Source organism: Sinocyclocheilus grahami, unplaced genomic scaffold, assembly GCF_001515645.1.
Source record: "Sinocyclocheilus grahami isolate Dianchi unplaced genomic scaffold, SAMN03320097.WGS_v1.1 scaffold144.1, whole genome shotgun sequence".
Lineage (NCBI taxonomy): Eukaryota > Metazoa > Chordata > Actinopteri > Cypriniformes > Cyprinidae > Sinocyclocheilus > Sinocyclocheilus grahami.
Window position 1 is genome coordinate 45,953 of NW_015505323.1, and position 16,962 is coordinate 62,914.

Genomic DNA, 16,962 nt, shown 5'->3' on the forward strand with positions numbered 1-16,962 from the left:
TGGCAAGTGTATTAATTTATCAAAACACATTTAATCATATAAGAGAACAAAACAAACAATATCAACTTGTTCAGATCCCAGTAAATGTGCCTCCATTAGTGGCTCATACCATAAAATTAGAACATTAACAACATATTTAATGTGGATTCTATTTTAAAGTATTCTTTAATGTGCCCATCTCAACATTAGTTCTGACACTGAATAATGTTTGGATAATGCACTTTTAGACATGAGCTTGAAGCTACAGCTACACATGCACATTTGGCAAGATTAAACAGGCACAGAATTGAAGCCACATGAGATCACAGGTTTAGAGCTTCGGCCACCTTTCTCTCCTCAGGAATGCCATTTACCTACAATGAGAGGAACATTTTAGAAACATGAAATAGCTCATCTTGTTCTTTTTTGTTAAAACACATTATCACAGATGCAAAGAGTATACTTGCCTCTAGCCTCCGAAAAGTCGACATACAATAATTATCTCCTTTGTTAGCATGAATGAATGAACAGCATGTTAGACAGGAAGAGATTTCACAGCCGTCTGATGGCAGTTCATTATGTGTACACTGGGGTTCACCAGAGAGCAATGAAAGAGACTAAAGCACCAAGACTGCAATTACCATCTCCACTGCTAGGAGAATGGCCACAGCCCTTAGTTTTTATGGATAATTTAAGAAAATGTTTAAATCTATTTCTGTGCCATCTGGTATCAGGTGCTGTTTGTATCAATGGGATGAAAAGCTTAGGCATCAGTTTCAAATGCTTCACTTACCAGAGGACTGCTGCTGTGGTATTTGGATCTGACTTTGAAGATTTCTGTGAGTAAACACAAAGCTTTGGTCAAAATGCTCATTACTAACACTCTTTTAGGGTTAGGAAATGAGAACCGATTCCATTAAGAAAAAATAGTATAATGAGGGTAGGTTGCATTAAGAGTTCTTGCATAAACTAAACAAAAAAAAACAACAGTTTCACACACTTATTCTGCAACAGTGCAAAAGAGACATTGTGATCAGTGTCCGGCTCATAAACGAATGGCTCTAACGAGTCGGTTCTTTTCAGTGAATAGAAAAAACAATACTCAGTACTCAACCAGTGCAGTACAATTTCCAAACGAATGAATGAGTATCTGTGAGAGTCGGTTCTTTTTAATTATTCAAACATAAGCTTATTTTCTCACCCTCAAGTTGTTCCAAACTTTTATGAGTTTCTTTCTTCTGTTGAACAAAAAAGAAGATATTTTGAAGAATAACCAAACAGTTACTGGTAGACATTTACTTCCATAGTAAGTAAATACCATAGTATTACCATAGTATGGTTCATACAGGTTTGGAACAACATGACGGTGAGGAAATGATGACAAAATAAAAACATTTTGATTTGGTGAATCGTCTCTTTAAATTAGTGTAGTTACTGATGGAGAAATGCATCTTTGGTAAGAATTGTTTCAAATTTTTGTATTATTAAAACTAAAACACACTTGGCAATGGAACTGATTTCCTTTTCAAAACACATATTCTATAAAAGTACTAATAAGATCATTAATGCCAAAGCTTTGGTCAAAATGCTCATTACTAATACTCTTTTAGGGTTAGGAAATGAGAACCGATTCCATTAAGAAAAAATAGCATAATGAGGGTAGGTTGCATTAAGAGTTCTTGCATAAACTAAACAAAAAAAACAACAGTTTCACACACTTATTCTGCAACAGTGCAAAAGAGACATTGTGATCAGTGTCCGGCTCATAAACGAATGGCTCTAACGAGTCGGTTCTTTTCAGTGAATAGAAAAAACAATACTCAGTACTCAACCAGTGCAGTACAATTTCCAAACGAATGAATGAGTATCTGTGAGAGTCGGTTCTTTTTAATTATTCAAACATAAGCTTATTTTCTCACCCTCAAGTTGTTCCAAACTTTTATGAGTTTCTTTCTTCTGTTGAACAAAAAAGAAGATATTTTGAAGAATAACCAAACAGTTACTGGTAGACATTTACTTCCATAGTAAGTAAATACCATAGTATTACCATAGTATGGTTCATACAGGTTTGGAACAACATGACGGTGAGGAAATGATGACAAAATAAAAACATTTTGATTTGGTGAATCGTCTCTTTAAATTAGTGTAGTTACTGATGGAGAAATGCATCTTTGGTAAGAATTGTTTCAAATTTTTGTATTATTAAAACTAAAACACACTTGGCAATGGAACTGATTTCCTTTTCAAAACACATATTCTATAAAAGTACTAATAAGATCATTAATGCAACCATCAAAGTAATCGTAATCGTTCAATTCGTCGCAATTCCTATTCCAACTCCTCTACATCTTTTCTACATCTTATCTTATCACATAATTCTAGGTCAGTCGTACTGATGATATGTTAGATCTGTTCTAATCTCTCCAAGTCATCAGTGAGTTAATACTAGGTCGCTGAGACCTTCAAGCCTGTTTTTAAAGAACACTGGATTATAGTAACCTACTTTCTCATCTCTTCTTAAAGCAGATCCACAATTTCCAAACAAGAATTGTGCCTTACTTTCCACCCAGAAACCCTGATTAAAGCTAAAGCAACAGACTCACGTCTGCGTCTGCATGAGCGGCATGCTGGTGGTCTCATAGTTGTCGGGGTGGATGGGTGGCACCACCTCTCCGCTCACAGGATGGAAGACGGGCAGTGTCGAGAGAGGCCACGAAATCTCCCGGTTCTTAGACATGCTGCGAAGCTCCTTAGTAGACTTCTGAATGGAGTTGTGGTGAACCAGCTGAATACTGGGAGTAGAAGGAGCAACTAAATCACTATTCAAAGCAAATGCATGCACAAAGGTATAATACAGAATGTTTGACGCTGCTATGCAACCGCTAAACATTTATATAAACACTGAATTGTAACACTGGGTTATTAATCTATTTTGCAAAGGGGTATTTGATGAATATTTGAGTCTTTTGTCACACTACCTCATTATGAATTATTTACAATTATAATAAGCTGACATATATCTCTGTCACTGAAGCAGCTGCCCATTGATGACACCATGGAGACACGGAGGCGATTGTATGAATGAGATGGAAATGAACATGTCACCATGATGGAGGATTTGAGATAACAAAACATAGGGAAGCAAAAAATAACAGAGCGACCTATGTAAAGAAAGGAAAAAAGATCCGAAAGAGAGAAAGAAAAAGACCACAGGAGAGGGAACACTTACTCTGGTGTTTGCATGTTTCTTTTTTCCCTAGAAACAAAGCAAAATGACTGAATTAAATTCTAATATTAATAGTTAAAGACAACCACACAAAAGCCAATGGAGAGTGAGTCAGGAGGGGAATGGAGGGGTGTGAATGGATCAACTGAGGTCTGGTGATGCAGGGGTCTCCTTCAGGCTGCGGCAGCTCTGATGGCGGGTGACATCACCAGGAAACACACTGGGATTGGCTGATAATGAAGAGGAAACATCTGCCGGAATGGCTCTGAATACAACAGATGGAACCTTTGGACTGAGTGTGTTTCAGTTAATGATTAAATGGTGAAAAAAAACCCTGATGCTTGATGAAGATGGTAAGCTGCTTTTTGGCAGGGATGCGACCCTGTCTTGCCTTCCAGAATTTGACAAATTCTAGAAAAGCCCTCAAGATCTTCACTTAACTGATTCAAAAGGTGCCAGACTGGCACTACATGGTTTACTACGATCAAAAAGTAATCTAGCGTTTAAATGTTGATCATTAAACAATGGCCACTAAGTTCAAGAGTTAAGTATAAGAGCAGTTTTGTGCTTGCTTTACTTTCACCAAGAGTTTAGTACTGGAACTTACACCCCTTCCCGTCGGCAGCACAAGGAGTAGCCGAGGATGATGAAGAGGACCAGGGCGACAGCTGAGGGCACCGCCAGGGTGATCAGGAAGTCAGCGAAATAGTCTCTACTTTTCAGTGACTCAGAAGGCGGGTTGTACTCGCCGATGTCCGGCAGCACACCTGTGCCCAGGTCTGGACGGTTACTGTGCACAGGAACAACCTTAGTGATGTCCACCTTCAAGAACAAAAGACAAACTGGGCTCAGCATAAATCTCTCAAATATTTTTTTATTTATTTTGAGTTACACTACAGTTTAAAAATGTTTTTTCATTACATTTCTGTAACATTTCTGAAGCGGAGGTCTCTTATGGCTGCATACAGCAAAATACAGTATAAACTTGTGAAATATTATTACAATTAGAACTCTTTTTGATTGTAATAAATTTTAAATGATTAATTTTAAACGATAATTATAAATAATTAACAATTATTTTATTCATGTGATAGCAAAGCTGAATTTTCGGCAGCCATTACTCCAGTCTTCAGTGTCACATGACCCTTCAGAAATCATTCATTTTTTTTAAACGTCTTATTATTATCAATGTTGTAAACCGTTGTAATGTTGTAAGCTGCCTAATAATTTTGTGGAAACCATGATACTTTTTTTAGGTTTCTGTGATGAGTAGAAGTTCCACAGACCATTTATTTGAAATCGAATTTCAAATGACAAATGTTTGTACTGTCTCTTTTGATACATTTAATGTGTCTTTGCTGAATAAAAGTACTAATTTCTTTATAAAAAAAATCTCACTGACACCAAATGATGAAACATTACATTTCTGTAACATTTCTGAAGCGGAGGTCTCTTATGGCTGCATACAGCAAAATACAGTATAAACTTGTGAAATATTATTACAATTAGAACTCTTTTTGATTGTAATAAATTTTAAATGATTAATTTTAAACGATAATTATAAATAATTAACAATTATTTTATTCATGTGATAGCAAAGCTGAATTTTCGGCAGCCATTACTCCAGTCTTCAGTGTCACATGACCCTTCAGAAATCATTCATTTTTTTTAAACGTCTTATTATTATCAATGTTGTAAACCGTTGTAATGTTGTAAGCTGCCTAATAATTTTGTGGAAACCATGATACTTTTTTTAGGTTTCTGTGATGAGTAGAAGTTCCACAGACCATTTATTTGAAATCGAATTTCAAATGACAAATGTTTGTACTGTCTCTTTTGATACATTTAATGTGTCTTTGCTGAATAAAAGTACTAATTTCTTTATAAAAAAAGAACTGACACCAAATGATGAAAAAAAAGGTAGTTTTTGATGCCCAATATTTTTCTTTTGCTGACTAAGGTTTGATGCCTCTGATATTAATCTTATATTTACTTTATCTCTTGCTTTATCTCAACTTTTATGAATAATTATAATTAATATAATTAAACTTCTACTTTAAATATTGTGAAAATAATCATATTCAATAATGGCGGGGATCGTAAAAGTCTGTCTTCTTAAATGTTAATTTCAATGTTATGATTTAAATGTAAATGTTTTTCTCATTACGTCTCCCAATAGTAAAGTTACTTTTGGCACATATAGCTAAATGTTTCTTAAACCAAAAGATGGCTATTGTTGGATTAGGTTGTAAGTAAAATTGGAATAATATCTGATTTGAGATGATGGAAAAATGCAATAAAAAAGAAAAATGTATACTGTACATATACAAAAGTGCCTCTAAAAGTAAATGTCATGTTAACTTGCACACAACAGTGGCCTCTCATGGTGGATCTCATTCCACAGTATGAACCAGATCAGAGCCAGAGATCTGGTGCTCACCAGAGAGATCTTGCACCAGTCGATGTGAAACTGAGCTCTGAACTTCTTATCGCAGCTGATGACGGGATCCATCTCCTGACTGCAGCGCAGCTGGTTCTGTGGGGTCTCCACCTCTCGAAGGCACGACGAGAACTGCACATCTGCTCCCACCATCACATACACGCTGTGAACGTCACAGAGACTTACTGAAGGGCAAGGATTTATGCACAATATTCATACATATTTAAGATGAGTTTGACAGTGAATTAGCACTCTGCGTAACCATGATGTACAGGAAGCATAAAGGCTCTGACGACAATAGCACTAGATGGACAATATACAGTACATCTTCTGTCTGCAAATATGAGTGTTTTCTGCTCTAACCAAGAGCTTCTAAAATGCTTCATATGGAACATTTTATCTTCTGAAAGAGGACATGAATATTTGATGAGCAACTTATGCCAACGCATGAGGGAATCCCTCTAAAGAAATGTGAACCGAGACGGGCAGCCTCTTACATAAATTCACAGTCCAATACACACTGCTCTTCTGCCTTCCGGAACAAAATGTTCTCCCTTTCGTGAGTTTTTTTTTTCCAAGAGTGAATACATTTTTTTATAATATTGCATACAGTTACTAAACCACTTGTTAGCATAATTAAGATTAGCCAGAAGATACACTATTGCTACTACTTCATATTTGTTGATTTATATCACAAGTTCTGTGCCAATAAGATGTTTAAATAAATTATTTTCAGTGTATCTTTAGATCTCACCCCTCTTTCAGGTCTATTCGATAATGATGGGGATCATAAAAGTCTGACTTCTATTAAATGCTAATTGAAATGTTATGATGTTGTTTTTCTCATTAAGTCTGCTAACAGTTACTTTTGGCACATATAGCTAAATGTTTCTTAAACCAAAAGATGGCTATTGTTGGATTAGGTTGTAAGTAAAATTGGAATAATATCTGATTTGAGATGATGGAAAAATGCAATAAAAAAGAAAAATGTATACTGTACATATACAAAAGTGCCTCTAAAAGTAAATGTCATGTTAACTTGCACACAACAGTGGCCTCTCATGGTGGATCTCATTCCACAGTATGAACCAGATCAGAGCCAGAGATCTGGTGCTCACCAGAGAGATCTTGCACCAGTCGATGTGAAACTGAGCTCTGAACTTCTTATCGCAGCTGATGACGGGATCCATCTCCTGACTGCAGCGCAGCTGGTTCTGTGGGGTCTCCACCTCTCGAAGGCACGACGAGAACTGCACATCTGCTCCCACCATCACATACACGCTGTGAACGTCACAGAGACTTACTGAAGGGCAAGGATTTATGCACAATATTCATACATATTTAAGATGAGTTTGACAGTGAATTAGCACTCTGCGTAACCATGATGTACAGGAAGCATAAAGGCTCTGACGACAATAGCACTAGATGGACAATATACAGTACATCTTCTGTCTGCAAATATGAGTGTTTTCTGCTCTAACCAAGAGCTTCTAAAATGCTTCATATGGAACATTTTATCTTCTGAAAGAGGACATGAATATTTGATGAGCAACTTATGCCAACGCATGAGGGAATCCCTCTAAAGAAATGTGAACCGAGACGGGCAGCCTCTTACATAAATTCACAGTCCAATACACACTGCTCTTCTGCCTTCCGGAACAAAATGTTCTCCCTTTCGTGAGTTTTTTTTTTCCAAGAGTGAATACATTTTTTTATAATATTGCATACAGTTACTAAACCACTTGTTAGCATAATTAAGATTAGCCAGAAGATACACTATTGCTACTACTTCATATTTGTTGATTTATATCACAAGTTCTGTGCCAATAAGATGTTCAAATAAATTATTTTCAGTGTATCTTTAGATCTCACCCCTCTTTCAGGTCGTTGATGGGTAATGGCACTCGTCCGCCCCGGTCCAGCGCTGAAGTGATGTTGATGGCATTGAGCCTCTCTGGTTGCCACACATTCTTGACAGCACCGAGAAAATCTCCCAGTACCTCACTGGCTAGCATCTCCTCAACATTTATGTTCTTGATGAAGAACTCAGCCTGATAGGGCAGAGGAAATTCTGCCAGAGAGCAAAGGAGCACAGACATGAACATATCTTCCTGTAGAAGTAACCTAAACTAGGTTATATAACAGTTGGATAATATGGCTGTCATGTCGAAGTGTCTCTTTATGGCAGATGGTGGTGTGCATCACAGTAAGGTCACATCTGCACTGAAACAGTTGCTCAGCTTAAAGCTAAACACAGACCAGTAATGGGAATCTCATAGCATTTAATATAAACATAAAGCAGATCCGCCTGTGAAAGGGACAGCGAATATTTTGCAACATTTTTCCAAATATAATGTGGTAAATATACTGTTAAAATACACAAATAAACAATGCTATTACCTGTTTAAAAAAAAAATCAGTTATTCTTTTACAGTGTTACATAATAGTGTTACAAAAACAACGTTAATGTCTGTCTGGTATATTCATGAATCTTATAATGACCTTAAAAATACATGTTTTCCATACTTTAGGATTATTCTCCATATTAAGATTTTCAGTCAAACAACAAAGTCTTTCTTTGAGCATATGGCTGCATGTTATAATGAGATTTGCTAAATCAAAACTATAAGTCCTTGGCTCTCACCTTCTGTAGACATGATGTTTATGACCAAGTTGTGTCTGGCAGTTTCAAAAGTGCGTTTATTATACGCGGTAATCTGCAACACGCAAGAGAGAATGTTTAAGCCCGGCTCAGGACAGCTTTACATTCATACCATGCAGAGGAAGTCAGAACCAGATGCAAACACATAAAGTTTCTCAAGGGTAAAGAAGAATAACAAAGCCAAATCCTTACATGAATCTAAAGCCTGAACAATACACAAAGAGGAGATAAGCATTCTCATGCATACAATTTCAACTTTGCCCAGTTACTTCTATTTTCCTAGCAAAAAATTATTAGATTTATTTCTACAAAAAATAAAAACTATACACTGCTGTTCAAAAGTTGGGTCGGTAAGATTTTTAAAAACTTTTTTATTTTAAGCATTTTTTGTAACATTATAATATTGGCTTTACTGTCAATTTTGATTAATTTAATGCATCCTTGCTGAATAAAAAGTATTCATTTTTTTCAAAGAAACTTTACTGACCCCAAACTTTTAAACGGTAGTGTATATGAGGTCAGATGTGTTTATACATAACACACCTCGATGATAGTCGGCTTGCCCACATGTTCAGCGGTTGGTGAGCCATAGAGGACTCCATCACTATGAGAGGTTCTCTGAATGTACCGCAGCCATCCAGGCCTGTCGGGATAGCCTTTAAGGTTGGTGTTAAATGTGATGGGGTCATTACTCGAATCACCTGAAATGAAGAATAATTTTCAGTTGTATTTATTTAAGCAATAAGGTATGACAGACTGTGCCAATTGTGCTTTTGCATGGCTACAGCAAAATAAAAATATTACGGAGAGTTCTTTACATTCATTGTGTGCCAAATTTCCTTAGAAGATATAGGCTCTGACATGTAAACTGACTTTAATATGTTTCGTGTGCAGTGATATTTGCTACTTATGCAAAGTAGCTACCAAGGTGAGCAGGTGTTTCATAAAATTAATAGAGCGAAACATTTATTCTGTATAGGCACATTATTGTGTAAGTAGTGGAGTAAATATACCTGCTTTTGGATACGGTGGGAACTCCCCTTTAAAGTATTCCCTCTCTAGCACATGAACGAAAAGCACTCCGGCAGAAGGATAAACGTTGCGGTCCGCATGCGACTTAGAGAGGATGGTGACCACTGGTGCGGACAGAAATGACAAAAGAATTAAATGCAGTGTAATGTGGCAGACTAAATTCCCTTACTGTAAACAGTAAAACATCTGCACAGACAATAAAAAAATAGCTATTAGAAAACAATCAAATATATATACACACTACCATTCAAATGTTTGGGGTCGCTTCTATTCAGCAAGGACAAATTATGATCAAGTAAAGACATTTATAAAGATTTTTTGACAAAAACATTAAGCAGCACAATTTTTTGAAATATTTATAATAAGTTTTTCTTGAGCACCAAATCATCATGTTACAATGATATCTAAAGGATCATGTGACATTGAAAACTGGAGTAATGGCTGCTGAAAATTCAGCTTTGCCATCATCACATGAATAAATTACATTAAAATAGAATAGTTATTGGAACTGTAATAATATCTCACAATATTACAGTTTTATTCTATTTTTGATTGAATAAATGCAGCCTTGGTGAGCATAGGAGACTTCTATCAAAAACGATTAAATGGTAGTGTATATACTTTATATAAAACCAAACATAACATTTTCATAAGATTTTGTTATACCATAATAAACAATTTGATGCTTGAGACAGACATAACAAATAATGTTATAATTTAGGTTTATGATTTAGAGAAGCTTAACAGTGATTATTTTTGCATTCATAATTTGTTGTCCTTTTCCAGTACTCCAATGTAAACTCTCTATTTTAACTTGTATTTATTTTTAATGCATTTATGTAACGGGGTGTGTTTTTTTCTTTTAAAAATCATCTGAGTGGGAGTGTGTGAGAATGTGTTATGTGAGCAAGTGGGTAAGTGTGTGTTGGGTATCAGGCCAATAAGTCCTACTAGGACGGTAGTATAGTGAGTCACAATCTCAAATGCTCAATGCACCTCTCACACGCCTTCCCCCACCCCTCGCTCTGCATATCAAAACCCTTTCTCTGGCATAACACATGCACACATACTCCCCATTCAAGCATTATTTAAAAGGAAAGTACTCGTTATTTTCAGCAGTTTATAATAGATCCTGGAGAGATGGCTGCCAGCATGCTTTTACAGTCTTTCTTTTCTCACTTGAAGTCAGCTGGGAGGAAGCTGGTTTTAAATCTCCACAGGGGAGTGTGCTGCATTGGGAGAAAGCTACTGCAGCGACGCACAACAGAAATGCCAGATCTCTTCAAGTTTTCAGATACAAAACAGCTCCTAGTACATCACTCAAGGCAGAGCATGTGCTTACACGGCTCCAGACTGTGACTAAACGGCTCGCATTTGTGACAAAAAATATGAATTTAGCTGAGATCGCATCTGGCAACTATATAAATGTACATGTTCTGACTTGAAAATTTGCATGTAATGCCTTAAATGAATTGTGACTGACGTGTGAAAGACGTTTAGTTCCCACTTTAAGTAAACCTTAAAATTCCCAGGACATCTACAAAATGGATTAAAATGCTGATGTAGTATAAGGAGGGGAGACATAAATACATGACAGTATGAATGAAATGTTAAGGTGTTTAAAAATAAATAAAACACGTTTATTCTGTGTTATTAAAAAATTAATTTGGCACCTATTTTTGTTTCTTATAGAAGGCAATGACTCCTTAAGTGATTTTTTTTGTCTGGAGCCCTGGCTTACATGGAGGCACATTAAACTGGTCAGGACAGCACAAACCAAGGGATTACACAAAGAAAGTTGACATAAATATGAAGACATAATGATAAAATAATCTTTCGATACATCAACAAACAAACAAAACTGTCCTGTGGATTAGAACCAGCCTACCCCAAAAATTATCTCTTTCACACACACACACACACACACACACATACAAGCATAATGTCTATAAGAGTATATAATTTGTAAATTATTTACATTTTAAATGAATAAAATAAATGCTATTTTTAAATTGCACTTTTATTTACACTATTTGCAATTAATGTTATGCTATTATTCCTGCAGAAAGCAAGCTGTAAACAGAATGATTATGTACATTTTCTGATTATTGGTCCAGTTATGATCAAATGATGAAGAAGACCATTATAATTAGGCTATATTGAGACAAGCGGTGAAGACTTTTAGTATTTTATAGAGCTGATTCAGGTATCTAAATCACAACAATAAATTCACACACACCAACACACCTATATATTGTGCATCAAAATATATATTTTTAATATATTTAAATATTATTAGTGGTTATTTTATGCAAATTATTTACAATTGTATTTAAATTAATAAAAGTATTGTTAATATATTATCTTGGTAAATTATTTCCTATTCAAAATGTTATGCTATTATTGTTGCAGAGGGCAGGCTGTAAATTATCTAGTGATTACTGATGTAGCAAATTATCGAATAATGATCAATTGATATTTATAATGGGAGATTACAACAGAGTACAGGCTATATTCAAACAAGCAGCGCAGGCTAGCACACTTTTACAATTTTCTGGATCTCATTGTTGGAGTGATGCTCTACAGTCACACTAAAGTATGCAGATTTCGGTAGTTACTGCATCCTCCACAACATAGCACTCAGAATGAGAAACCAAGATGGCAAACTGTGTCACTATACAGATTTTTTTTGCATTTTTGTGTTACCTCATTTGCATAATTTCTTTAGTGAACTTATTGCTAAAGCAATGCGGACAGTGCATGCAAATAAACACTATAAGTTTACATAGTTTTACATAATTATACAAGCATAATTCATAATTTAATGAGTTACATGACTTTTTTATGGAAAGGTATTCTATTCCAATAAGACTTGCGCTTCTGGTCACGTGCAGAATTGTGAAAAAACTGCTAAAAAACAGACTATTTTGATAAGCAACAGCTTTCTGAACAGCTGAGTCATTAGTAATGTTTTTATCCATGGTGGAGGTATTGATCTGTTTCTGGGGTGTTGATGGCTGTGGTTTTGTGCACATGGGGTCACAGATGCATGCTTTGAATAATTGGAGTGCCAGATGGTTTATTCTGTCACCCTGAGGGCGACCTTAGCCCAGAGCCTGATATAAACCCGAAAGCAACAAAACCACATCCCAGACTCTATAAAATGTAGGGGTGTAACAGTTCTCGGAAAAAAAAAAAATCCCACTTGCACCGCGGTTCAGCTTAAATCTGACAACGCATTTGTAATATGGTTTGTTAAAAATAACAACACATAAAACAGACAGAGTTCGGCTAATGTATGTTTCTGTCGACGGATACGCATTCTGGCTTCCCAATATATTACAACAACGATGAACAAAAAAAACGTGGACAAACCTCTTTGTAAACTTTGTTCAATGCCAGTGCCGTATGCACGAATTTAACCAGTCATTTATGCCGTCATCACCTGAACAGCACACGTTGCTATCTGTGTTTAAAATAAATGCATTTATGCCTTGCCTGTTTAAACATTCAAGAGCCAAAAGACACGAATGGAAACTTGCATTCAGGTCTCAGGTCTCAGACAGCGCGCACATATTGAGTTCTCTTTCAAGTCTTGTGCTTGAATGGACAAATTCACACAAAAATTATGTCAACATGCCCGTCTTGGTGAGTATCCTAGCAGACATAGTCGGTTGAACGTACAGTATCATCAGTGTACTGGATCCGTGCATTGTCTTAAAGTGTTAATCAAAAAAAACTAAAGACAAGGATATCATTCACTGCTCTTTATTGAATAGCTTTTGTAACTTTAATAAGGATTAATCTTCAATTTATACAGTCAAATGTGCAATGTTATTTTACATTTGATTATTTTATTCGATTTCTGTACCTAAAAACTAATTTTAGAACTACCTAAAAAAACCTGAAAAGCACTTTTTATTTTATTTATCTTTGCTCTATTGTATTTATTTGTGATGTTGCTTGTAGTTAGATTATTTGTTCTTATTTTCTTTATTTTTATTTGACAGTATAGGCCTAGTCCTTTTTTCCCTAAAATAGCACATACCGAACCGTACCAAAACCATGATACAAAATGAACCGTGAGTAATTTGAATCATTACACCCCTAATAAACTGATCTGAATACTATGTGAACTCAAGGCAATCTGAAGGTAATCCACAACACTATATTCTAATGGATCAACCATTAATGGTTAATGCCAAACTTTTCAACACTAAGTAATGGAAGAGCGAACACACACATGCACAAACACACACACAAATTACAGACAGCCCTGCAGTAGAAATGGCTAATCCTGGTTTATGATTTTGTGGGCCGACCTTGGGTGGGCCAAATGAAGATATTCATCATGTGCCAACTGAGAAAAGACACTTTCTCTTTCACTCCCTCCCTTTCTGTGACACAGCCAGGGATGTCCTACTGAACTGTTGAATCAGCGCTGTGCTGACTTCTCTTTTCCGGTCAAAGGGGAATTCATGCATTTCACTATTCATTGGGGGGGGAGCGCAGACTAATTGCAGGATTGTGAAGACATCAAACTGTTCAAAGTACTGCGCCTGGATGTCAGTGTTATGCACAAAACTGGGTCAGCTTGTCATGACTAAGCTGTAGCCGGGAACACACTCAAAGTGAAGTGAGTGAATGCTTTTCTCAAGCCGTCCATTTATCAGGTAATACCGATTTTCATTTTAATACATTTGAATAGTGGACACTGGTTTTAATATCAATGCATTCATTTATAACGGACATAAAATGCAAAATGTATTATGCACATCAAAAGGTGTGTGTGAAACTGTAAACCATTTAAAAAAAAAGTTATATATTAGAGGTTGAATAACTAAGCAACTGCATGTTATAATATACAAACAGTGGTTTTGTTAAAGGAGTAGGCTAGTTCTTCCCCTTCTACTTCAAAAGAGTCAAGAGGAAGGTGAATTATATAGGTTGGTGATTCAGCAGGTTGGCAGGTGTTAAGCCCAAAAAGCTTTACACAGCAAAGTGCTGTGCATGTGTTATGATCGCTTCAAACATGTCGGCTTTGTCTCAAAATCTAGTGAGCTGCCTACCTACTCAGCATTATGAATATCACATGTACCACTTTGGGTATCTGGCTATGCATGCCTATAACGCCCAAGCCTTCTGTATAAGTAGTTAATGAATTAATCAGTGTACTGAATTAATATTTTAAGAGAATGAATCATTCCAGTTCACCTGACTCATATTTTTCATTCATCTGCTGTACATCTCTCCTTTTTTAAAGTAGGCTATATGACTGCGTTAGTTGATTATTGTTATTTCTTGATAAAAGCAATTCACAGCAGTTCATCAAATTATGAAAAACAACAATAGATCTGTTTTATTGTTTTCTGTGGTCTCCCAGTCGATTTTTCATTGTAACGTTAAACAAAAATGAAAACATTAATTATCTAGCATAACCTGCAGAAAAGGCCACTGAAACGATTCAAAAGATTCCATCCACAATCCCCACCGTTACTAGGCAGGTAACATACTAGTTTTTGAGACACAGCCGGTCTTCACTCACCGCCACTCTGAAACACAGATCTCTGTTTGGAGTCGATTAAAGCCCGGGGTTGGCCGTCTATGCCACTGACAGAACGAACAATTACGGCTTTTACAACGGACAAAGAAAAATAATAGAGGAAAAATGTCATAAAACCATTTACTAAGAAAAACGGCCTCGTGCTCTTAACCAGACAAGAAATTGACAAGAAATCCCTGTTGTTTAGGCAAAAGAACCAAGTGTAATTATGTTGCTGGCATTTAGCTACCGTATAAGACCAGCGGCAGGTATAAAATAATATATTATTAGTGGAATCTGCTATATTAACGCCACCTATACGTAATACAGTTGATATACCGTCTCTGCAGCTTTGAATGAACGATTAACTGCCAGTCAGTTCATCCATATGATGTAATGAGAACCAGAGCTATTCCGTTAGCCAGCAGGCTAGCTATCATCCAATGGAAAAGAACGAGTATTTCTCCCAGTGTCGTCGTCTCAGGTCTATATACGTACCCACTATGAGCCCCGCGAAAACGCCAACCGAGGCCATCGTTCACTTGCCGCAGTGGCTTTTAACATCACACATTTGAAGTGTCGCTAGTGGTCCTCGGGATGTGACAGCCATAAGCATCTTCCTCCGCTGCTCGGATTCCTCCCACTCACTGAAGCTGATGGGCGCTGGTTGGCTGAAACATCTGGCGCAGATGCTGGAAAAAATCACAAGCTATATTTACAGGGGGACCCGGTTAGGACGGAATGGAAAACATATGTAGTACAAACCATACAATAATTATTTTGTAGAATGCAAACCGAAGCATTTATTATTATTATTATTATTATTATTTGGTTTATGATATAAGATTTAAATAGATGTTTATATAATTTGCATAATATCTAGCTCTCACATGACTACTTTTGCTCATGTTTTCAACTTATGTGTATTCTGTAAAATGTTTTTATTTTTTTTATTTAGGCTACCTGAACAAATTTCTGAAAACTTTGCTTAGATTTGAAGTCTTTCTTGCTGAGATTTCGCATACTGTGTTAAATCTGACCAAATTATTAGCTATATATGATCTTATCTTTTGTACTGATTTGTCCTTTGTTTAGCTGTTTGTATTTCTCCTTTTCCATTCATTCATTCATTCATTTCGATGCAATACTGTTCCTTATTTGTAATTACAAAGATGGTCAGTGGGAAAAAAAATAAATGTTTTATAATTAAATATAATTTCACTAACAATAGTGATATTAGCAATAATTATTATTATTTAAAAAGCACATATTGTATTATATATATAATTTAAAGTGGCTGAAAAAAGTGTAATATGTTTATCTTTGCTGTTTGTGACTGACACCACTTTGATTTTACTTTCAATTTTTTAATTGATGACTTATGTAATATGTACACAGTAGCATGACCACTGAAATGTGATTTATTTATTTATTTATTTGGTTTCAGCATGTAGTGCAAATGCAGTGCTGTAAGACACAAACGCAACCCCTCTCAGGAGACTCCTCCCTCCCCCATCCATCATGCCCCATAAGCTCTAAAGATGACAATGAGATAAGGTCTATTAAAATGTATTCAACCCCCCGTGGAGAGGCGGAGCACGCAGATGGTCATGGCCATTTGCACTGTGCACAACTGGACAGCCTATAGCGAGCACCATGAGTGGTACAAACCTTCTGTTGGGTCTGTATCCTTTTTTTGTACCTCGCATGAACAAAAGTATTACTAGGCTGCATCCTGTGCCATCAAGATTTTAGGTTGCTAAGCAACATCTCCAGACAACCGCTGACAGGAATACAAGGGTATCAAGTGTTATGCAATAAATAGTAAAAAAAAAACATAAGGGTGTAACAGAATATTTCTGTTGTGCTACCCGTAACACTGTTGAGCAGTTTCATTAAATTTCCTTGTCAGTCTTTGGCTTAAAGGCACAAAACCAAAGAGTTTGGCTTCAAAATTGGCTTAATGAAACAAACAAGAAGTAAACAAAATCAATTTGGGCCTAGAATGCAGTACACATCACTAGCTTAAACCTTGTTAAAAAATAAAAAATAAAAAAATCAGAATATAGATATCATGTTTT

The 16,962-nt window shown here is 36.1% G+C and overlaps 2 protein-coding genes across 4 annotated transcripts in view; one reads left to right on the forward strand and one right to left on the reverse strand.

Annotated features, from left to right (window-relative positions):
* Nucleotides 1-11: 11 nt before the first annotated feature.
* LOC107591594 (epsilon-sarcoglycan-like) lies at nt 12-15,539 on the reverse strand. Of its 3 annotated transcripts, XM_016280787.1 has the most exons (12): nt 15,380-15,539; nt 9,321-9,443; nt 8,851-9,008; nt 8,290-8,362; nt 7,518-7,716; nt 6,764-6,926; nt 3,813-4,027; nt 3,209-3,235; nt 2,583-2,771; nt 773-816; nt 447-484; nt 12-353 (listed from the first exon to the last, which is right to left on the reverse strand). In XM_016280787.1, exons 1-12 carry the CDS (start codon nt 15,414-15,416, stop codon nt 303-305), a joined length of 1,317 nt encoding a protein of 438 aa, XP_016136273.1. In that variant the 5' UTR covers nt 15,417-15,539; the 3' UTR covers nt 12-302. The 3 variants fall into 3 exon arrangements, with proteins under 3 accessions (XP_016136273.1, XP_016136274.1, XP_016136275.1); XM_016280788.1 differs by lacking the exon at nt 3,209-3,235; XM_016280789.1 differs by lacking the exon at nt 447-484.
* LOC107591592 (neurabin-1-like) overlaps nt 13,806-16,962 on the forward strand; it is a 53,140-nt gene continuing 49,983 nt past the window's right edge. Inside the window, exon 1 of the mRNA XM_016280782.1 lies at nt 13,806-14,012. The gene's annotated coding sequence lies outside the window, so the exon portion shown is untranslated. The remainder of the gene's footprint in view (nt 14,013-16,962) is intronic.